The sequence below is a fragment of the Scardinius erythrophthalmus genome (assembly GCF_964197995.2).
Source record: "Scardinius erythrophthalmus genome assembly, chromosome: 2".
In the NCBI taxonomy this organism is placed as follows: Eukaryota; Metazoa; Chordata; class Actinopteri; order Cypriniformes; family Leuciscidae; genus Scardinius; species Scardinius erythrophthalmus.
Genome location: NC_138222.1, coordinates 11,455,936 through 11,480,483, shown reverse-complemented (window position 1 = coordinate 11,480,483; position 24,548 = coordinate 11,455,936). Strand labels below are relative to the sequence as shown.

At 37.6% G+C, this 24,548-nt stretch overlaps 1 protein-coding gene across 1 annotated transcript in view; it reads left to right on the top strand.

The window, feature by feature from the left end:
• rph3ab (rabphilin 3A homolog (mouse), b) overlaps nucleotides 1-23,429 on the top strand; it is a gene marked incomplete at its 5' end in the record, with an annotated part of 24,261 nt that extends 832 nt beyond the window's left edge. The window contains 13 exons of the mRNA XM_081347120.1: nucleotides 501-584; nucleotides 667-817; nucleotides 4,322-4,507; nucleotides 5,055-5,240; nucleotides 6,413-6,492; nucleotides 6,829-6,903; nucleotides 10,373-10,482; nucleotides 11,179-11,305; nucleotides 11,436-11,492; nucleotides 13,490-13,644; nucleotides 13,819-13,900; nucleotides 20,281-20,377; nucleotides 22,895-23,429. Coding sequence (XP_081203246.1) covers nucleotides 501-584; nucleotides 667-817; nucleotides 4,322-4,507; nucleotides 5,055-5,240; nucleotides 6,413-6,492; nucleotides 6,829-6,903; nucleotides 10,373-10,482; nucleotides 11,179-11,305; nucleotides 11,436-11,492; nucleotides 13,490-13,644; nucleotides 13,819-13,900; nucleotides 20,281-20,377; nucleotides 22,895-23,025 — 1,521 coding nt within the window. The 3' untranslated portion in view covers nucleotides 23,026-23,429. The remainder of the gene's footprint in view (nucleotides 1-500; nucleotides 585-666; nucleotides 818-4,321; nucleotides 4,508-5,054; nucleotides 5,241-6,412; nucleotides 6,493-6,828; nucleotides 6,904-10,372; nucleotides 10,483-11,178; nucleotides 11,306-11,435; nucleotides 11,493-13,489; nucleotides 13,645-13,818; nucleotides 13,901-20,280; nucleotides 20,378-22,894) is intronic.
• Nucleotides 23,430-24,548: the final 1,119 nt, after the last annotated feature.

Sequence of the window (24,548 nt, the reverse complement as noted above, 5' to 3'; positions counted from 1 at the left end):
GAAACTAATCAAAATAATAATTATTTAAATTGAATCTCATATTTAAATCATTTGAATTCTAATGGGAATGTATATATACTGTTTTTATACATGCAAACTCCTAAATAACTTACAGCAAGTACAGCAATACATTTTTGTTAAAGTCACCAATTAAATCAAATTTGACATTTTTTTAAATAGAATATTGCAGTATTTATTTTAAATTATCCATCCCTCTTTAATTAAAATAACTTCTCTTCTCTTCTCTTCTCTTCTCTTCTCTTCTCTTCTCTTCTCTTCTCTTCTCTTCTCTTCTCTTCTCTTCTCTTCTCTTCTCTTCTCTTCTCTTCTCTTCTCTTCTCTTCTCTTCTCTTCTCTTCTCTTCTCTTCTCTTCTCTTCTCTTCTCTTCTCTTCTCTTCTCTTCTCTTCTCTTCTCTTCTATGATGACGTGTTGTCTTTAATGAACTGCATGCTACTTCTAGTCTGTTTTTCTAAAACTGTGTCCTGTTATTCCCATCAGAACATGTGCACCAAGTGTGGAGTGCAGACTAACACTCGGCCACGGTCTGTATGGCTCTGCAAGATCTGCGGTGAACAAAGAGAGGTGAGGGAAATAACAATATCATAAGGAAGTAATCTGAAGTACAACTGTCTGTAAATGTTGCTTGCATATTTTTCCATTAAAGGTATGGAAACGATCTGGAGCCTGGTTCTTCAAAGGTCTCCCTAAGCAGTTCTTACCCTCACCTATGCCCGTTTCCAGACCTAAAGATCCCAGTCCTCGGCAGACCCCTGCAACACCTCCAGTTACTAAGAAATCTCAAGCACCGGTCACAGGTGAGGTGGACAAGCTGAGATTTCTGTATCAACAAAATTCATCTTTGCAGTGGCCTTTAGATTTATCTACACAGGCTTTTAATGCAGCTGAGAGGTGATATGAATAAATTTACACTGCTGTTACAATTGCATAACTAATGTTATAAGGTTAATATTTTCATTTCAATATTTTGGATATATAAATAAATATTTTTTTTAAATATGAAAAATGAATAAATACTTTTAAATGTGAAACTAAAATCACCAGGCGGCAAGTCACTGTCTCAATGAGTGAGTCATTGATTCAGTCGATTAATTAAAACAACTGATTAATTCAGGAGTGAAGCAAGTGACTGTGTTTATGAGTGGGTCACTTAATCATTGACTCAATTTGTTCAAAAATGCTGATTCATTCAGTAATAAAACACAGCTGTTGCTCAGAGATACGCAAAAGAGACTTTGATTAGAACTACACTGTATGGACAAAAGTATTGGGACACCTGACCATTACACCAAGACATTTTGGGAATACAGACACTCAACATGTTACAAGATATTTTTCAGATGTCTATGATACAGCAGGCCAATAAGATTTTATTGGACCCTTCACATGTGTTGTATCCAGAGTATGTGTTGATGAACTCTGGTAGGAGATACAGAGTCCCGTTATGCAAGCATAATCACTACAAACATTTGCTTGTTCCATTGTCGACAAAATTGATTAATAAACAACTCCAGTGATGCAACTGCATGTATTGTTGGCAGATTAGAGGTAATATAAAGATAGGAGTTGCATGCTTTTTAGGTATTTTATGAACTAAAAGTGTTTATCTTTTTTAGTTTGTTATTTTTTAAATTTTTTTTTTTTTTTTTTTTTTTTTTTTTTAGGGAAGAGTGTTTTATGTGGAATGGATATTAATGTTTGAATGATGTATGTTTTTGGTGGGTTAATGTTGCAGCAGTTCTCTCTTCCAAGACAAATTTCTCCTATGGGAGACAATACCTTGACCTTGAAAATGGACAGTAATGACATTGCATTCTAAATACATAGACATTAATATGGAGTTGGTCCCCCCTTTACAGCTATAGCTTCCACTCTTCTTGCAAGGCTTTCCACAAGGTTTGGGAGTGTTTCTGTGGGAATTTTTGCCCATTCATCCAATAGTGCATTTGTGAGGTCAGGAACTGATGTTGGATGAGAAAGCCTGGCAATCTCCATTCCAGTCCCTTCCAGGGGTCTGTGCGGGCCAGTCACTTTCGTCCACACCTAACTCATCCAGCCATGTCTTTATGGACCTTGCCTTGTGCACTGGGGCACAGTCATGCTGGAATAGAAAAATGCCTTTCCCAAACTGTTCCAACAAATTTGGAAGCATAGTGTTGTCCAAAATGTCTTGGTATTACGACGCTTTCCTTTCACTGGAAGTAAGGGACCTAACCCAACCCCTGAAAAACAGTGCTGCACCATTATCCCTCCATCACCAAACATTACAGTTGGCACAATGCAGTCAGGTAGGTAACATTTTCCTGGCATCCTCCAAACCCAGACTCGTCCATCAGAGTGCAAAAAATGTTTCCACTGCTTCAGAGTCCAGTGGCGGCGTCCTTTACACCATTCCATCCAAGCTTGGCATTGTAATTGGGGACATGAGGCTTGCATGCAGCTGCTTGGCCATGGAAACCCATTCCATAAAGCTCCCGCCGCACAGTTTTTGTGCTGATAATAATGCCAGTGGCTCAGATATGGCAACAGCAGAGAGTTACACACCATGTGCTGCAGCACTCGTTGACCCTGCTCGCTAACTTTTGGTTAGCGATGTGACGTTCGGCACCGAGGCTTCGTAGCTTGTATCAAAAAACCGAAACATCTCACATTGAAGCAGTGTATGGAAGCTTGATTCGTTTTGCCATAACCACGTGATCTTTGAGGTCCGAAGCTTCGTTTCCACACACAGTCATGTGACTTCTTCGTATTCGGATTCAAAAATAGCGCGAACACCTTGAGCAGGTTTCGAGTGTCATGCTCTTCGGTAGTAGTAAATAAACAAAGAAATAGACTTAGCCCTCACACAGTTGAACAAGTCCTGTTCCTTAATAAAAATCTTTAATTTCTTAAATTACCCACAAAATAAAATGTCAGTTCCCCAGTTTACAAGCACTTCACCATTCCACATTAATTTTCTTTTATTTTGATTATATATGCCTACATGAGCCTTGCCTATTAACTCATATGATTAGGACTGAGGCTAAAGTTTATGTGAATAAGGCTGCATTTGTTGATCAAAGCAGATTCATAAGAATTGTTCATTTGTCCCATTTATTATTATTTTTTCTTCATAGAGTTGTTTGTTCATACATTGTGTAAGAACTACATCAACACTAACACATGAATTATGAGGATTAATTTTATTGCTTTGTGGTTGGATGGGTCTTCTGGGACAGAAAGGCAACTTTTCCACCTTTTGACCACAAGATGTCGTTAATGTGCAACGTGTTGAAAAGCTTCCGAGTAATGAACCACTTTATGATACAGTCGAGGGGGAAAGCCCCGGTGCTTCACAAAGCTTCATTTCACCATCACTACTTTTGGTCTTTCACTTCTTGGCTGAGTTGCTGCTGTTCCTAAATGCCTTCACTTTCCAAAAATACCACTTACAGTTGACCGATGAATATCTAGCAGGGATGAAATTTCATAAACTGACTTATTGCTAAGGTGGCATCCTATCACAGTACCACAATTGAATCCACTGAGCTCTTCAAAACAAACCTTTTTATTCACTAATGTTTGTAAATGCAGACTGCATGGCCAGGTGCTTGATTTTATACACCTGTGGCAATGGGTCTGATTGAAACACCTGAATTCAAGAATTAGAAGGTGTGTCCCAATACTTTTGTCCGTATAGTGTATTTTCATTGGTGAAGTAAAGCAAAAAAGATTGAAATGTCTAACAAATGTAAATCACTTCACTTGTGTTTGCTGTATAAATGTTGTTGTATAAAACAATTGTTCTGATATTTGGAAAAATAGCAGTCTTGCTCATGCGATGTTGCTTAACTATATATATATATACTTATTAGGGGAATTTTTGCCCCAATATCTCAAATTTCAGTTGCATTTTTGCACCAAGTCCTCGTTAATTTCCGATCCTGTTTCTGATAATCCAAATGTAATATTTTCAGTTAATTTACCGACAACAGCAGCTCATGTTAACCTGTTTCACAAACATAATTACAAAAAAACAATCTCTGAACTTTTTCCACGCTTGCTCTGTTGACTTTTCATGTTGAAGATAAGGTAAGAACATATTCATGAGGTTCAATCAGGTCACTTGCATCGGTGCACCTAAATGTTTTTTTCAGTCGCACACAGTCATTTTCAGTCTCAAATGCGACTGAAATGGTCGCAAGGTAGAGCCCTGAAATGTGACTTGACTTTGAAATGTTACTGTGTGAAATAAATGCAGCTACATCAGTGCTTCTCAAATGTATACTGCTGAATGTGTATGTTTGTTGTATATGCTCCAGAACCAACAACGGATCCACCAGTCACCCCAAAACCACCCGTGGCTCCAAAACCTGTTTATCTTAAAAGTCAGAGTTACTCAGAAGCAGATGGAGAGGCTGCAAGCCCCCAGAATACTCCAGTGATGATGAAAAAGACTGTGAATGTCCATGCTGCCAGACCAAACTCATCCAGCACATTCCAGCCAGGTAAGAACAAACATTGATTTTAACCCCCTTATCTGTTCTAAATTCACTGCAAATCATGGCCTCACTGTGCTTACCTGGCAAGGTTTCATAAAATAAATACACAGACACAAAAATGTAATGCTATTGATAAAAAATATTATTCTTCCACCAAGCAATGTAGTTCTTCTGATGCGGAATGGTTGCCAAGCAACACACAGATGCAGTGGCACAGTAATACTGATGTAATGCGGTCGGTCACAGGTGTATGTTTGTAGAGAAATTTACAACGCCTTCGAATGCGGCTCAAACAATCAAAATCAAGGACATGTCATGAAAGTGTTCTCTCTTTAAGTTAATTAAATGGCCTTTTATTTCATTACATTTTCATTACAAAAAAATATACTTTTGGGATTTGAAGTACAATACAATGCAGATTCCATATATTTAAACACACGTCTTTTTCACAAGGGTAGCAACATGTTAAACAACAAATAGTCTTTAAACAATTACTCAAGGAGTATTTATTAATATGCTTGAAAGAATCTAAAGAGAATTTTATCCCTACCAGTTGCTCAGGAGGCAGAGAGAGGAGCCTACCAAACCATTAGCAATGCATCTAATGTTCAGGAAAGAGCTCATCCTGCAGAGAGGGAGGAGCAAAAGTCTGCTGTCATCCCTCGCCCCGGCCAGCATCAGGCGGCTCCCTCAATGGACGACGAGGAAGAGGCCAACAGCTATGACTCAGATGAAGCAAGTAAGCAGATTTTCACTGACTTCTTGTTCATCCTGGTCTCTGTCTGGAAGAAACATATTTTAAAATGATGATACATCAAATCATTGTGAGACTGTTGCTGTCCATTTTCTCATTTTTGGTGGAAAGAGGCCTTTGTGGGATTTTGTTATAGGAAGTTAATAATAATCACCTGTTGGATTTATTATATCCTCACACTAATCATTAAATGTGTGTAGCACCAAAAATAATCAAGCAGAGTTTATAACTAATGCAGAATGTGTCGATCTATGTCTAACTTTAATTTTAAGTTGTGTCATTGGTATAAAATTCAGTGGAAGTCAATTGTTGCTGCATTTTTATGGGCTTGAAATGATTTTGACCAAGAATTCTGTTGGATCTGTTGGATTTGCCAAAACAGCTTGTCTTTACACCATTAGATGTCGCTGTTGCATTAAAATTTAAATATTATGTGCGCGTGTGTGTGTTCATGTTTTTCTATCTCGGTGGGGACTTCAACCTGATTACACACACACTCACAGGGACTCGTGTCTCCATAACCTGAATACACACAGACTCACAGGGACTCGTGCCACCATGTCTCCATAAGGAAACAAGCTTATAAATCATACAGAATAAGATTTTTTGAAAATGTAAAAGTGCAGAAAGTTTTGTGTGATGGGTAAGGTTAGTGTAAGGGGATAGAATATACAGTTTGTACAGTTTAAAAACCATTACGTCTATGGAGGGTCCCCACAAAGATAGCAAACCAGACGTGTGTGTGTGTATAGGTTTGGCTATACTTGTGAGGGCCAAATGTCCTCACATGTATAATATTACGACAACCGACTAGTGAGGACATGTTACTGATCCTCACTAGTTAAAAATGCTCATAAATCAGCCAAAACATGTTTTATTTAAATCTAGTGTTGTGCATATGTTTCTGTGATTGGTATAGGTTTAGGGGTAGGGGTTGGGCTTGGAGATTACCTCATATCATTAACCTGATATAAAATCAGTGGGGGTCTATGCAATGTTCTTACTAATATGTTGAAACAAACGCACGCGTGTGTGTACAGGAAAAAGGCAACACAATTATTTATGGCATACACTTAAATGTTGACCTGTGAGATTTTCCTCATGCATTCAAACCAAATGAAATGCTTATGTCTAATACAATATATTTTTTGTTTCAGCAACTCTGGGAGCTCTGGAGTTCACTTTACTATATGACCAAGGGAACAGCAGCCTCCATTGCAACATTATTAAAGCAAAGGTATCTTCAGTATTTTCACATATTAATATTAAAAGTCAAATTATTGCACACAAACAAAAATAACTATAAAATTCATGTGGGTTAATTATGTTGTAATATTATTGTGATTATGTTATCATCATGCAGCAGTAATTCCGGACCTTGAATCTGATTGCCTGAGCAGTATTGTGCTGATATATAGTCTTGTACTGGGGCTTTTCACTGTTTGCTTATGTATTTACGAGTCTAAACTTCATAGACCAGAATGACAATCTTGATCAGAATTTGAAATGTTATATCAGCAATATTGCACTGTGCTTGATTTTATTTTTATTTATTTTTTTATATTTTTTGTAGGGTTTAAAGCCAATGGATTCAAATGGACTGGCAGATCCATATATTAAGCTTCATCTACTGCCAGGTGCAAGTAAGGTGAGATAGTGGGCTTTTTAATGTGCTGCTTGTAGCCCTTTACCTTTGCAATTGGTGCAATTTGAGAATATATTAATAATTTTGAACCATGTCTGTCTGTATTGTTTATTAAAGTAATAGAAGAGTACTTATATTAGTCTGGTGTTCATTATTCAAATTATATTTAAAACATTCTAATACTATAGAGGCCAGTCTCACCAAGCAGGTTTAAGAAACTACCTGGTTAAGTTTGATTGTAGTTGGACCAGTCGTTTTTTGGTCATTTTTTATTATTATTGCTGGTCTATTATTGTGTTCATTTTCAAGTTAAATGTTGAGAACAACATGCTAGTCTACAAACCTATAATGCATTAACCATGAGCAATTATATTTTAACAATAATATTAAACTTAATATTTAAATTAATATAAATATAAAGAATAATACAAATAAGGGTAACACATTATTCCAAGTCCACTTTCGACATTCTATTACCGGTAACTATAAGTATCTTTGCAACCACATGCCAACTACCAGTCATTAGAGTATTAGTTAGACTGTCTGTGTAATTTTGATGCTCAACAGACATTCTACTGACTATAAGTAACTATAAAAGTACTAAACATGTTAAATTCTACTAACCCTAATCTAACAGTCTACTAATACTCTAATGAGAGTTATTTGACATGTAGTTGCAAATTAATGAGTTAGTTGACATGTGGTTGCAAAGTTCCTATAGTTCGTATAATTGTCACAAACTCAGTCACTTCACACTACATTTCCCATAACCCCTTCTGGCTCACACCTGCACACACTTCACATCATCCACACCTGCCATCATTCACCCTCACCAGCTCCACTCCATATAAGCCTGCTTCACACACACAGCAGCGTCTGGTCTCGTAGTTCAACACGGAACTTCTATCTGAATACCTACACTGTTAGAAAAATCTGTAAAAATTACAGTATTACTGGCAGCTACTTGCCAGTAACTTGTAGATTTAAATTGATGTTATTTACTGGCAACAATTTGTTCAAAATTAAATGAACATTAAACATTAACAAGTCTTTATCTTTACAGAATAAAACTAAAATAACATCCTCATGCAAAGCATTCTGGGAACCAAAATCTGAAGGAAAAAAACAGAAAAAGGTTGATGAAGATTTCTGGTTCCCAGAATGCTTTGCATTAGATTGTTATTTTATCATTTTATTCTTTAAAGACAAAGACTTGTTAATGTTTAATGTTCATTTAACTTTGAGCAAACTGTTGCCAGTAAATAACATAAATTTAAATCTACAGTAAGTTACTGGCAAACAGCTGCAAAACTACAGCAAATTTTTTACAGTGTACTGCGCATCAAACCGTCCCATCATTTGTCCTCTGTGTGTCATTGTCTGCCAGTTTTCAGTCATCCAGCCAATTCTCTTCACTACCTGCAAAAGATAAGACTTATCATTTATATACCAGTATCACCATCATGATCTGAAATCCAGAGACTCACCTGCTAAATTTCCTTTGTGTCATTCAATAAACTCTGTTTATATTTGACCTGTTTGCAATCTTCTGTTCTGTGACAATGTCATAAGTGGATTATTGAAATAAAGTGTAACCTAAATAAGGCTTTATGGCTTTTGTCCATCTAAATTATTGGCAGTGGTATAAATTTTGTTTAGCAAAGTTTGCGGTTTCAGATGTTGTGGTGCTGATTCACATTGTTTCTAGATTAATGTGCAGAGTGATGAGATTCATTTGAAATAATTGCAAAAAGCTTCATTGGCCACCACAACCCAAATTTCACTGTGTTTTGGCCCAGACACAAAATGACCAGCTAACATAATTTTACTAATCATATCAGCATATATGAAAGTGTGAACAAGTGCTAGTCAGGTGAAATCACTCGATAATTCTGATTGAATTATAAGAGCAGACTGATTGCCATAAAAGGAAGAATGAAGTGCTTCCAGTTATGTTCTTCTGTTAGCAATGGTTACCTCCTCCTAAGAAAGCACTCTGCATCAAAATGGCCTCCCATGCAAGGAAATTGCTGCAAAGAATATTGCACCTGTAAAAGAACCATTTACCTGATCATTAAGAACTTCAATAAGAGAATTTCAACTGCAGTGAATAAGGTTCAGGATGTCCCAGAGTGGCCAGCAAGGACAAGGACTGTCCCCTCCTTAGGATTCAGCTTCAGAATTGTCACTACCAGTGCAGAGCTGGCTCAGTATTGGCAGCAGATGGTTTCGAGTGCTTCTGCATGCACAGTGAGGCTAAGACTTTTGGACAATGGCCGGGTTTCAAGAAGGGCAGCAAAGAAGCCACTTTTCTCCAGGAAAAACATCAAGGATGGACTGAAATCCTGCAGGGAGTACAAGGACTGGACAACAGAAGACTGCTTCAAAGTTCTTTTCTCTGATGAAGCTACCTTCTAACTAATTGTTACATCTTCAAAATCAATTGTCCAGAGAAGTAAAGGAGAACGCTACGTGTCATGCCAACAGTGAAGCATCCTGAGACCACCCATGTGTGGGGTTGCGTTTTATCCAAGGGGGTGGGCTCTCACAATTCTTCCCAAAAACTCTGAAAGGAATAAAGAATGGTATCAAAACATCCTACAAGTGCAACTTCTCCCATTGATCCAGGAGCAATTTGGTGATGATCCCTGCATTTTTCCAACATGATGGAGCAAGGAAAGTGTGATAATGAAGTGATGATTACATTGAAATCTTGGATCTGTGGCCAGGCAATTCCCCCAATCATGACCTCATAGAGAACCTGTGGTCAATCCGCAAAAGGCATGTGGACAAGCAGAAGTCCACGAATTGTGATCAACTCTGAGCACTAAGGAAAGAATGGATCGGCATCAGTCAGGATTTGGCCCAGAAGCTGATATCCAGGATGCCAGAGCGAATTGTAGAGGTTATGTAGAAGAAGGGTCAACACTCTATTGACTCTTTGCAAATATTGAATGTTTTTAACAAAAAAGCCGTTCAAACTTATGAAATGCTTAGTATTGTTTTCAAGTATACCAAATAATAATCTACTGAAGCTGCAAACATTGCGAAACATTTTTGTCACTGTCAGTACTTTTGGCCATGGCTATAGAATTAATCTACAAAGAGTTTTTTAAGCATTTCAAATGACTGAGCTTATGTTTTCTCTTTAACTTGATGTACTGCACGTTATACTAATTATAAACTAAAACTCAGTTCCATTGATACTAGCATCAATCTCTTTATCTTCAGCAGAGAAAGGACTCTTCATGTTTCACATGTTTGACTGTTCGCTGTTAACACTACATTCATGTGCACACTCTACAGGGTAACTTTATTGCATGTACAGTGGCATTTTGAGATCACTGATCTTGTTTGGTTTCGTCAACTCAGAACCACTATAGCTTCATGAGAAAGGCCTCAATTATGCAAGTTATACTTAATACTGGTCAAGCAATGATGGTTAAACAGAGCATCTTTGTTGTCAATGCAGTCAACTAAATTACGTACCAAGACCCTACGCAACACTCGCAACCCAAACTGGAATGAGACGCTGGTGTACCACGGGCTGACAGATGACGATATGCAGCGCAAGACCCTCAGGTTTAAGTCTACTTTGTTACAGTCACACACAGTGCTCTTGTACAGTTGCCATAGTTCTGCCAATTGCGTGGAAAATGTCGAAAGATTTAACTCAAATAGTAGAGCATAGTGCTAGCAACACCAAGGTCATGGGTTTGATTCCCAGGGAAAGCAAGAATTGATAAAATGTGAAACTTAAATGCAATGCACATCACTTGGTCATATAGTAAATTAATTTGATGATGTGACAGGTTTTTTTTACTCTAAGACAACATCAAATATCATTACTAAATATGTATACCAGTTATAGATATTTTGAATTCGCTTTTATTTATTTATTATTTATTTTTTGCTTTTGTATTTTTTTTATATTTCAATCTAGCTTTAATTTATTTTCATTTCAATTTTCGTTTTAGTCATTTTAGTTCTTCACCAGTTGCCAGTGCAACATTACAAATTTGTTGTTTAAGTTTTTCATCTTATATTTATATTTTATTTTATTGCAACTTTATTTAAATGGCTAAAAAATATTTTTAATAGTTTTAGTTTTAGTTAACCATAACAACACTGCCAGTTAATTAGCTAATCATAGACTATAAAAGTATTTTGTTCTTGTGTTTTGAAAGTGATGTTTTATTTTTATTTTTATGTATTGGACATTCAGTAATCATGGATACATGTTTAACTATTTAAGGGATTTTACTTATGTCTATGCAGAATATCTGTCTGTGATGAAGACAAGTTTGGCCACAATGAGTTTATCGGAGAAACCAGAGTTGCACTGAAAAAACTCAAGTTCAATCAGAAGAAAAACTTTAATGTGTGTCTCGAGAGGGTTGTCCAAGTGAGTGCTTCATACTTCATACTCATATAACCGTAACAGACATGCTTATTATTGACAGCCATTGATGAATTAGCTGAATATATATTACTTTTAAATACGTAATGAATTTTTTTTGCCTCTCTTTGCTTAGACAAAAAGAACATCAACTGCAGGTGGTGCACGAGGAATCGCCCTCTATGAGGATGAGGTAAATATTTATACTCATATTTATAGAGGTATATTCAATTATTGAAAACACCTAACAATGTATTTACATTAAGAACCCTCAGGTTCTCTTCGGTCACTTCTGACCAGAAAATTTTCTGTTTAGAATTTTTAAAAATCACAGCTTAATCGGAATGGTATGAAACTTGGTGACTTTTATGGCATTAGGAATGTGAACACACAAAAAGGGAGGGAAAAAAACAAAAAGTGAGGGAATGATTCGAGCAGGCTAAGTGGTCATAAAAAAAAAAGTCTGTTTTGTGCTCTTCAGTCAAAAATGACCGACCATAGGAAATGAATGGAAAATTGACAAAAACATAAAAATTCTCTACAAATCGGCCACGATGCAGAAAGAAAAGTGCTCAGCAATGGAGGGGTGAAACTCTAGTGAAAAACATAACATAATTAATATATATAAATATAATTAATATATTAAAAATATTAATATTAATAATTAATATAATCATTATTAATAATAATAATATTAATAATAATAAGCTGTGATAAAGCATTACTGTTTATTTTTGTAATTTTTTTTATTGAATTGTAATGTTACCTGTAACTGAATTTCTCTGTATTCAGTTTTGACTGTAGTAGAAATAATGCAAAAATGTGTACACTTCACATTAATTTTTTTCTATATTTTTTTTATAAACCTTGACAACAAAAAGTATTATTTGAGAATAAAAAAAATAAAAATAAAATACATTCAAATCCACATCTAAAAGTAAGTAATTTTGTCCAAAAACAACTAGAGAATTCACAAGCCTCTCCATAGAGAGCTATACAGGCATCTAGTGGTAACACCATGGAACGACATGTTTTATTTTATTTTCTATCAACAGATGGCGCTAATCTGACTTCAAAAATTGGATTTAAAAGGCCTAGTCTCTATATTAATCTGAAATATAAATAATCAAATTAAATGAAAAAATATTTTAAAAAATGAGAAAAAAAAATTGGTATTATTTTCAATGGCAAAAATTAACCATAAATATTGCACAAATATTAATAAGTACCATTAAATACTAAATACTAAATAAAAAATAAAAAAATACTATTGAACAAAAATAAATTGCATCGGTTTTACTGGGGTGGAGGAAGTTTAATTTTTAGGTGTCCGTTCACTTCTGACCGGGACGATAACAAGAGCTACAGCCAAATGAGGAGCGAGTTAAGGTCACATTCAGCTTGCAGTTATACTGTTATTATACAGGCTACACTTTAGCATACTTTTAAAAGAGGAACTTATGACACAAATAATATACTTTAAAACAATATACTTGAGTGCAAACTGAATGTAATGTTTTTGGACTCTCAATTGCACGTTAGTTGCAATTAAATCAAAATATATTATAGTTTAAATTATATATAAATGCAATTCACTGAAATTTAGAGTGCTTTTTTGACCCAATTAAGTAGGACTTCAGTACATCTTTATATGTAATTACATAATTAGTAGTATTATCTTTGAAATATGGTTAAAGTTACTGCTGATTATACTGACAAGCATGTATGGTAAACTAAAATACAAGCATTCTAGAATTAAAATTATAATTAAGTACGTTACATTTGCTTTAAAAAAATTTACTCTTAGAAGTGGCCTTTTAATTCATTAATATTATATCATCTGCAAGTAAAGCTTTTTAAAAACATGCTTTTGAAATTTACACTAAAAGTACACATTCACTACAATTAAGTGCAGTTCTTTTTCTCAAGGGTATCATTAACAGAGGTTTGCAGATTTGACCAGATGACACAGAAGCCCAACCCTAGTCTTTTTACACTGATTTTCATTTACTGATTCCATTATTTTGTGCATCCTGTGTATTTGTATGTCAACTGCAAATACCAGCAGTAGCAGAATGAATTAACATCCATGCTATTTGTAGCATGTGGTGTTTCTACAATAACTACATTTACAATGAACACTCCTGTGCTATCATTATCATCCACGCTTCTATTTTTGTACCTGTGTAGACTGGGAAGGATGGCACTGAGCTGGAAGAGAGAGGACGTATCCTGATTTCCCTAATGTACAACACCCAGCTGAGTCGTCTCATTGTAGGTGTTGTACGCTGTGTTCACTTAGCAGCAATGGATGCAAATGGCTACTCTGATCCCTTTGTCAAAATGTAAGTCTCTCTCTGCTCAATGTTTATATACATGATACAGTATTTATTATATGCTTAGGAAACACTTATATAAGTTAAGGCATTAAACAACATTAAAATATAGCATTCATATTAAATCTGTTCTAAAAAATTAAACCAATACCTTTTGAATTATGTGCATATTTCTATGAATAGATGTCTGAAACCTGATATGGGGAAGAAAGCGAAGAACAAGACGCAGATCAAGAAGAAGACACTCAACCCAGAGTTTAATGAGGTATGTTGTCCACTTGTAATGCATTTATGCACATATTTCTTTATTAATTAATCAAATAGTTGTTTATTTCTAGGTGTCTATACTCTGGATCAGGTTACAGTGATCCAGAGAAATGCAGACACAAATACAAAAGTTTGACCAGGTTATTCATACCCAACTACTAATTATTTAAAGGGTAAGTTCACCCAAAAATGAAAATTTTGTCAGTAATTACTCCCCCTCATGTTGTTCCAACCCCGTAAGACTTTCTTTCATCTTCGGAACACAAATTAAGATATGTCTGATGAAATCTGAGAGCTGGCTCACTCCTCCATAGGCTTCTATGTTATTGAAACTTGCCGGCCCAGAAAGTTAGTAAAGACAATGTTTAAAATAGTCCAAGTGACTACAGTGGCTCAACCTTAAGTTTATCAAGCGACGAGAATAGTTTTTGTGCGCAAACCCCCCCCAAAAATAACGACTTTATTCAACTATTCATTTTCTTCTGTGTGGGCCTCTGACGTGAGTTCACGTAGTGTAACAGCGCAATGTCAGAACGTAGGCTCACTATTGGCCAGCATCACACGCATCGCACACATGACCAGCGTCGGCCAATAGTGAGCCTACGTTCTGACGTAGCACTGCGCTGTTACACTACGAGGGTAATTACTGACAGAATTTTGATTTCTGGTGGTGAACTAACCCTTTAAGTTCAGGAGCAGGAGCCTGTTCACTGTACCTTGCTTAATACATCTGAGATTATGACATATGCCAAGATTTTCTAATTGTGATAATTCATCTGTGGCTTATTTGGGTATTCAAATGCATTTGTGGATTTGATTAAATCTCTGGATTGCGTTGTCTGATATACTGTGCGTTCTTATGTTAAAGTTCCATATGTTCAATAAATTCAACAATTTCAAAATAAAAACAATAAAAATAAAACACTTACAAATAAAAAATAAAAAAATGTATTTACCGTCATGTGACATTAACCGACATCAGAGAACTGTGAACATGAAAATTTGTTGTTAAATTATTGAAATATTAACTTAAAATCAGGGATGCTTAAATGAAATATTTTATGTTAAAGACATTTCTTTAAAAATTGGGAATCCCTGACTTAGGGAAATGTTATTTGGGCTATTTTAATGCTTTTCTATCTTTATGTGGAAGGCTTTGTTTGGAAAATGCTAATTATATTATTTTGTTTTCTTTCCTTCAGAATGAACTAAATGCAATCTGACAGGAAAAACATAAAAATGTATATACACTGTCAAATTTTAGCACTTTAAAAATATGTGATCAAGTGCAATCAACCATTTGATTAAATATTTTAATCTACTGACAGCACTAGTAATTATATGTTCATGTTTAACATTGGAACACTGCTCGTTCATTAAATAAAGGCAGGATCAATATTAACTTAATTATTGAAATATTAACATAAAATCTCAGGATGTGACAAACGTGAGGGAAAGGATCTCATTTCACAATGGGAACTGAGAAAGAACAAAAATAATCACAAGGCTTATATACACAGAACAAACCTGATTGGCAAAACTTGCTCAAAATGATTGTAAAAACAATGAGTAACCAACTGAAAACACTAGAAACTGAACTAACCTAGTGAAAACCCACCCCAACATACAAAGAACACAGATCTCCTGTAACACAGCCATACTTAAATATTTTATTTTATGTCAATAATTTATTTTTTATTTATTTTTCTTCTAATTTGGGCTATTTTAATACTTTTCTATCTTTAAATGAAAGGCTATGTGTGCAAAATGTTAATTACATATTGTTTTGTTCCCTTTCAAAACCTACTCTCAATGCTGTGCTGATTTAAGCGCTTTGGGAAAACATCTTTGTTTGACCGGTGGTAAACACTTGTGGGAAACATGCCAAGAATTTGGCTTAAATAACCTCTGATGATGACGTCATCGGAATGCGCACGTCAGAGGCTACAGATAGACGTGAGACAGGTGCGCTTTCAGGTTCCTTTGTCTTCAGAACCGCATTGTGTGCCGTGTGTGCTACTCCTTAAACTATCCCTTTTGCTAGGAGTTAGTTTTGTCAGGCAGGAATAAAGTCTTTCTCACTCTCGTTCTCTTTCTCTGCGACGGAAAGAAAAGAGTTGGAAAAAAAAGAGAATCATGTTGCGAGAATCCACAAAGAGATGTGTGCCACCCTGCTCACAGCCCATATCGGAGGATGATCTTTTGTATTGATTGTCTAGGGGAGAAGCACGCTATATCAGAGTGTCAGGACTGCGAGTCATTTCCCATCAAAGTGCTCCGCTCCAGACTTGCCTTCTTTAGGGAAGGGCGAGCCTGCGTGTCCTTGATGAGAAGATCATGGGGCTCGCGTGTCGATCTGGCTGAAGAGCAGGAGACTGGTCCTCCCCTTTCTCTTGCTCTTTAACCAGATCGTGAGGTCCTTGAGCACGCTTCTGGAGCACACTCCGGCACTTCTTCAGACCGGGCTGAGGACGTTTTTTCTCTTGGGGAAATGGATTTCGAGTGCGCTGCCTCTGAGCGCTCCTCTTGTGATGACAGATCATACGATGAGCTACTAGAGCTAGTCACTTGCGCTGTGGACATTCTTCAGTTAGATTAGCCACAGGAACAAAAGACCCCCAGACAGTTCCGGTTCTAGGATTTTTCTGTAACAGGGGCCATTAAGGGGCCACATATTACATTATATTCAGGGGCCAAATACAGGGTACATTCAACGGTGCAAATACATTTCGGCAGTCATTCCTTTTTCAAACGCTCTAATAAAAAATGATGAGCCAGTAAAGTTCTTAATGATTTTTTTTCATTTATTTATACTGTGCATAAAGGACACAATGCACTTCTTTCTGAATTCCACCTTTTAAGTTTCATAATCATGTCGTCGCTTATAAACAGTAAATTATTGTTAATTGTTTGGGGGTGGAATTGCATCTGTGATCGTTGTGAAGAATTCTCCGGTTGCTCTTCTCGTCGACGATTGATGGGTGGGAATCTCTAGTCTAGGCACCTCACGATTCGATTACGATTACGATTCAGAGGGTAACGATTATCGATTATTAACGATTTTTTTTTTTTTTTTTTACTACTTGGTACTTTTAAAGCAAAGTATTTATGATGACCCATAACGAACTTACTTCCAATACTTCCTATATTAATTTTATTAATAAAACAAATGGAAGTGATTTGGCAAGTCAACTGTAAGGTTACATTTGCCAGCATATGTCCCAACATTGCAAAGAACCAACAGGAAAATAAATGTGTGCCTGTACTAGCAGCAAACTTGTAGTAAATTAATACAAACTTCAGCATATTCTGAATCTCTAGCATTTAATAATAGACTTCTAACCAACATCCTCTTGTTATTTCCAATGAGCAATATAATCCTTCAGACAAAAAAACATTTTGCTGTAGCAAATTCACAAACCGTTTTCGTTCAAAAATATAGAATGATGTACCAGCAGCCCTCATATAATGCTTGTGGACTTACACATATTCTGAATAATTAGTAACATACAAAGCCGCTCTTATTCACAACTAATAAAGAGTTATGACTTGAAATGTTTGCTGTACTAGAATCAAAAACAGCTTATACAAAAAAAAAAGTGAATGAACATCTGCAGAGAGCACAGTCAAAATGTAACTTTTTGTGACTGGCATTGCACTGATACTGTGACTGTGGAGGGCAGTATAACGTACGTATAACAAAACGGAATCAGAAAGCAGCTCTCATACAAAAAATACTAAATAGGTAACAATGAAATTGCAAATTTTCCATACGTTAGCTTTTAACGAAGAGGGTGCCGTTCGAATTTGGCGCTCAGCCATCATGCGTCTGTTATGTGCGCGTCTCTGTTGTGCACGCCACAGACTGTCCGCGCACTGCACGTCCGCTTTAGAGTTCCGCCTTTTGCGTTCCGTCAATATTACGTTATTAGGAAAAAAATAATAATTTTTTTTTAGAAAATCGATTTTTGACATTTGTGAATCGATTCAGAATCGTCCACGTCCCCATCGCGATGCATCTAAGAATCGATTTTTCCTCCACCCCTAGGAACGGGGGCCAATCAGGGGCCAATCAGATTTCAGCAGGGGCCAGGGCCCCTGTGGCCCCGCCTCTAGAACCGCCCCTGCCCCCAGATGATCGAAGTTAGACAACAGATTTCTGTCGGGTGGCCAAGGGAAGGAAGCCTCCCCTTCAAGATCTCCATGACGAACTATCAAAGTTTCTGTGTCTTTGTGCCCCCGACATCGGTTTATTCGACTATCGTTGGTGTGAAGGCACGGGGTTATACAATGATGCCCCAGTTTGAAGAGATGCTCTCGGGATATCTCTCCCCTGGCAGCGCATCATCACTTAAAAAGCCTGCACTTCCCTCCAGACCATGCAGAGTTACATCCACGTTGGTGGGGAAAGCTTTCCAGGCGGCAGGTCAGGCACGTGCTACCCTGGACACCATGGCAGTATTGCAGGCGTACCAGGCTGAGCTGCTCAAAAAACTGAGCACGAGCGGGAGAAACGTTAGTGAGGATGTGTTCACTGAGCTGCATCTAGCCACAGACCTGTCTCTGCGCACAACCAAGCAAATGGCCCGTACCATCAGCCGTTCCATGGGTGCTATGGTCGCCATGGAAAGACATCTGTGGATCAACCTCACTGGCATCAAGGAGAAGGAATTTTGGATAAGGAGTTGCCTGTTCGGCAACGCCGTTGTCAGAAGGTTCCGGGAGGCAAAAAGAAAGCGGGGGGTTCTCAAAGAGTCAAAGCATCACATTTTTAAAAGACCGGCTAAGAGACACTGGACTTCCGGTGGATGTAATAGAGAAAATTGTGAGTGCCAGGGCTCCCTCCACTAGAAGAATGTATGTATTCTCTCATGCAGACCCAGTACACTGCCAGATTATTTCAGTGCTAGAGTAGCCGTAACCATTGGGTTAGGGATTCCATCATCCTAGCCTATGAGGCGCATGGTCAAGCTTTGCCTCTGGGCGTTACGGCTCATTCTACCAGGGGTGATGCTTCCTCCAGGGCTTTAGCAAGAGGCTTGAGAGACTTGCAGCAAGTATGTGATACGCCAGGCTGGTCCTCTCCGCACACATTTTTTAGATTCTATTGTTTGGATGTTCATGTTACTCCGGGCTCACACGTCCTTGAGTCAACATCACAAACTCATGTCTGAGGCCTTTCTCTTGTTTGTGTGCACACACTACACCACCTTGAGGGGTCCAGACACTTCCAGTGTGGCGGGATTAGTATTCTCGTTTCCATAACGCTTAAATCAGTGCAGCATTTAGAGTAGCTTTTGAAAGGGAATGTCTCGGGTTACTTGACCGTAAACCTGCTCCCTGAAAAAGTGGAAACAAGATGCACTGCTACACTAAGGGTGTGTTCAGGACGTTCTTAAGACAAAGTGACCTGAAAGCGCACCTATTTCACATCTATTTATAGCCTCTGATGTGTGCATTCTGATATACATCATCATCAAAGGTTATTTAAGGCAAATTCTAGGTGTGTTTGCCACACGTGTTCACAACCGGTCAAACAAAGATATTTTCCCATAGCACTTAAATCAGCGCAGCATCTCGTTCCCGCTTTGTCAGGGTTACAGTCAAGTAACCTTAGATGTTTTTTTTAAAAGTATATATAGACACATTTCTGTATTTCATAACAAAATCTGTGATTAATTGTGATTCACTTTGAAAAATCGTGTAAATAATTGATTAAATATTTTAATCTACTAACTGAACTAGTAATTCTAAATGTTAAAGTTAAACATGGTGATCCTATTAAAGAGAGGATTAATATTAACTTAATTATTGAAATATTAACTTAAAATCAGGGGTACTTGCCAAAGAGCATAACATCAACTCTGACAAAACATTTTTGGGAATCCCTGACTTAGGAATTTGTTTTCCCTTGATTTTATTTTAAACTTGGGGTATTTTAATGCTTGTCTATAATTATGTGCAAAATGTTAATTACATATTGCATTTTTATAGGAAATGAAGTATGTATAGTCGAATTTCTGCCCGTGTGAAATCTGTGATTAAAGTCAAAAAAATTGTGCGATTAATCATGATTAAATATTTTCAATCTACTGGTAATTTTAGGTAAACATTAGTTTATGTTTAAGTTTATGACCCTAATTGAGTAAATAAGCCTGCAACACAACTGCAATGCTGACAATAATTTCCATTTGTAATCTCTTTCCTGTAGTTGTGTTTGAATAATCTGGTCCAACATTTTAACAATGGGAAGCCTTGTTAGTGTTCTGTTGCAATTCCGAGAGTTCTTCTTTGTGCTTGCTATTTTCCTGCTGCTTTGATATTTTTACCATGTTTCTAAGATTCCCCTTGTTTGCCATGTGAACTGTTCTTTTGCAGGAATTCAGCTATGAAATTAAGCATGCAGAGCTGGCTAAAAAGACTCTTGACATCTCAGTATGGGACTACGACATTGGCAAATCCAATGATTATATAGGTATTTACTTTTATTTTGTAATATATATTATTATATGTCATTGTATTCACTTTTTCTTAAGCTATGTTTACACCTGGTATTAACATCTGTCTTGGCTGATCTGGTCAGGTTTGGAGATATGGAGATAACGTTAGGAAGTGATATTTGTTTTAAATGACTCTAAAAGTTTGATTAAACCATCAAAATATGATGAAAATATTTTGTATTTCCTAAATATTTTAAATATGAGGGAAGATCAAAACACTTAACCTGTTTAAGATATTTATCTGACAAAATGATTTGGCAAAAAAGTCAATCTACAACTACAGGTTTTATTTTACTATGCAAAAAAAGGCATAGAAAAGCAAAAAAGCTTGCAGGAAAAAAGCATACATGGACTACAACATATTCATTTATTAGCATAAATTGATTTGCATGTGTTCATAATTACTTTGTATGACAGCCTGGCCAAAACATTTTTCCACACAATTTGGCATGTTTCATTGCATTATCACAAATAAAACAATTAACTCCAAGCACAACTATGCCTGAAAACCTCTTGGTAACTGACGTAACCCTTGTTTCCTGATGGAGAGAACTGAGACATTATGTTGACTGACAAATGGGGTCTCACTTGGAAGCCCCAATCACCTCTGCCAATGGAATTGGCGAGTGGAATTTGCATGCCGAGCCACACCCTTCGTACATAGATACAGGTATATAAGATGGCGGCATACATCCAGGTTTATGCTGTGGAGCCAAGACTGTGTCCCGGCCATTCAGTGTGTGGTTCAGGGTTGTGGCAGGGGGGACATAACATCTCCGATTCCCCCAGCTCCCCACGTAAGCCCAAGTGATAGCTATCCATGCCAATGGGGCTTACCATGGAGACGGTCGTAGCTGCTGTCCTTGTGTTTTTGTTTCACGGGAAGAGTGCTTCGGATCTTTATTCCCCCTTTTTTCATCCATTATCATTGTGTTAACGCTGGGGAAGTGCACCTATTCCAATGGAAAGGGAGACCACATCCTACCCGAAGGGAGGAGCATGTGGAAATACACATATGGACTGACCCGTGGGGCAGTGTTACATATGGAAAGATCTCTGTGGTAGGTCCTGCCTAGGCCGGGATGCCTCAGGTCCAGAGACCAGGAACCAGGAACTAGGTGGGCCAGTAAGGCACAACCATCAATATCTGCTCCTCGTCCTCCCTGACCTGCACAGTGTCTGTGTGAGCATGCTCTCTGGGGGAAACGCGTATTTGTGTAGGACTCTGGGGCAGCTGTGTGCCAATGCGTCCGTGCTGAGGGGGGCCTCGATCAGGGAGTAAAAGTGCTAGCAGTGGGAGGACTCCTGGAAGGCAAACAGGTCTACCTGTGCATTCCTGAATTGACTCCAGATCAGTTGGACCTCCTGGGGATGGAGTCTCCATTCTCCCGGGAATGTGAGCTGTCATGAGAGCGCGTTGGCCACACGATTGAGCTCGCTCGGAATGTAAATGGTGCAGAGTGACTTAAGCCGCTGCTAACTCAAGAGGAGGAGATGGCGGACGAGTTGTGACATGCAACGTAAGCGTACAATGCCTTGGCCGAAACTGGAACAGGGTGAGCAGCACTGCGAACAACTCTAGGCAGTTATTGTTGACCCGAAGCCCCAGATGGCTGAGGTGCCTGAGCACCAGGTCCCTGTGTTTGCACAACAGATCCTGAGAGTGAACTTAATTATTTGTCGAGATAATTTAGAATGCGAATGCCCACTTCCCTTAGTGGGGCAAAGACAGCCTCTGCGACATTGGTAAAGATGTGGGGAGACAGGGACAGCCCAAAGGGGAGGACCTTGTACTGGTATGACCGACCCTTGAAGGCAAACCAAAGAAACGGTCTGTGTCGAAGCAGAATCGAGATGTTGAAATGCATGTCCTTCAGGTTGATTGCTACGAAGCAATCTTGGGGATGAGCGCATGTGACAATGCACTTCAGCGTTAGCATCTTGAACGGGAGCTTGTGAAGGGCCCGGGAGGCTCATCGGTGCAGCTGGAATGTAGTTTCCGGTCGCGCCAGAGCAGATGAAGACGCCCTAGGGGGGACGCCCTCAGCGACGAGCAGACTGGGGGGCAGGCCCTGGTTGCTGGGCGTAGTCCTCGACAGTCTCCCCGAAGAGGCCACCTTGTGAGATGGGGGCGTCAAGAAAGCGCACTAAAAAATATCACAAGAGGGTAATATTGATGTATTTTGTCATAGAACATGAAAATAGCTTGAGCTTGTGTTATCCACAGACCTTATTTTAAGCATTTAACCAAAAACACTTTAAAAAACAAAACAAAAAAAACACTGAATACAGGATGATGGAACCGAACCATTTTTGGTCTACGCCATCTTGATCCCATTTGCACATATATTTAGCCATGTCTACTTGTGAACCAGAAAACATGTTGATACTAGGTGTAAACAGTTGTCATTATGTTTCAAATTGACCATTCATTCTATTGAAAATAAACATTGCATTGGTATGTTTTAATACTACTAATATTTCATGATCAGGGGGCTGCCAGCTTGGAATCACTGCCAAAGGTGAGCGTTTGAAGCACTGGTATGAATGCCTAAAGAACAAAGACAAGAAGATTGAGCGTTGGCATACTCTTCATAACGAGAATCACATCTCAAGTGATTAGGCTCTTTAAGCTTTGTGCATGCCTTTGACAGTTTCACTTCCTTAAGTTGTACTTGGCCCATTTGCCAACTCCATTCCCCTCCACTAATGCATATTTTGGGCTGTACTGATATTGTTCTTGTCCGGCTGACACACAATATGCTTTCAAAGAACAAAATGTGATGTCTGGAGCTCTACTGTTCACTGTGACTTACATACAAATGACCATCGGTTAGCATTGAAAAGTAAAAGAACTGCACTGTTATGTCATGCCATGTTCTCTTATCTGGCCAAAGTAGCATTGTGTTTTTTAAGTTTAAGTTTAAGTTGTAAAAACTCCAAATATTTACCTTGTTGTGGGAATGCGTTAATATCATGTCTCTTAGCAACCTCTTATTAAAAAGAATTATTAAAGTCTTTCTCCTTAAAAAAAAAAAAAGGCAGATACAGAATATATAAGCCCTATTTTAACCAGTTTTACCCAGTCTATGAATGTTTACAGGCCATTTAGAATGTCAGGTCAAATTTTAAATTTACACTTTAACAAAACTAACACTTTATTGACTTATTTAAACACCTTCAACATCAAATTTAAATAATTATTTCAAACCAATAGGCAAACAGCATGTAGGGATGTTTACACAGCACAGATAAGACTAAATCCAAAGAATGTTTAAGAATTTTAAACCATTACAAATCATTTTATGTGATCTGTTTGACAAGGATACATTTAATATGACTTAGGTTAGATAATCTTCTAATGAATACAATTTTGTAACACATTGCTCTGTATGCCTGGTTTATAACAACACTTCTATGTAAGCACACTATTACCATTTCAAACATGCATCTTATCTGTGGTCTATAATATGCTGAAAATACAAATGCCCTTGTGTGAAGACAACAACTTCCATGGACAAATTAAATGATTTCATAAAAGAATAGACTAAAATAGTTTAATGGATGTGAAGCAAGCCAATATTACTTTAATTAGTCACCTGCAGCCTGTTTGTCTTGTGACTGCAGTCTAATCACAGGATTGCATCAGGAAAGCACATTTACAATTGAATGACCTCAGCATTTCCATTCTTTGCTATTATAACCAGCTCTAATGCACGAGAGTGTCTGTGATCATTGTGAATGCAATTCATTTTCTTTGTATAATTTACTCCCTGTTGATGAAATTACTGTTTACCAACAAACGCTTCACAGCGACACTTCCGGGCTGTTCAGGATCCAGAGCTGTTGCGCTTCAATTTGAGCTTAAAAATCTAAATTGAAGAGCTAAAACATGTTTCCAAAACCTTTTTGGAGCTTTGAAGTTTTTCATCAAGATTGCTGCATCAAGGCAAACTCTGGAATTTACACAAATTATGAGAATTCACTGGTCCTGGACAAAACCTCTGCTTTAGCATGACCAATTGCCCCACTGCTGCTCTTGGTAGATTTGCATTTCACCAAGGCATCACACAAACAGCTGATTTAACATTTTAAACCATAATTGTGGTGATAGTATGCTTTGTATAATACGTTTCATTCTAAATC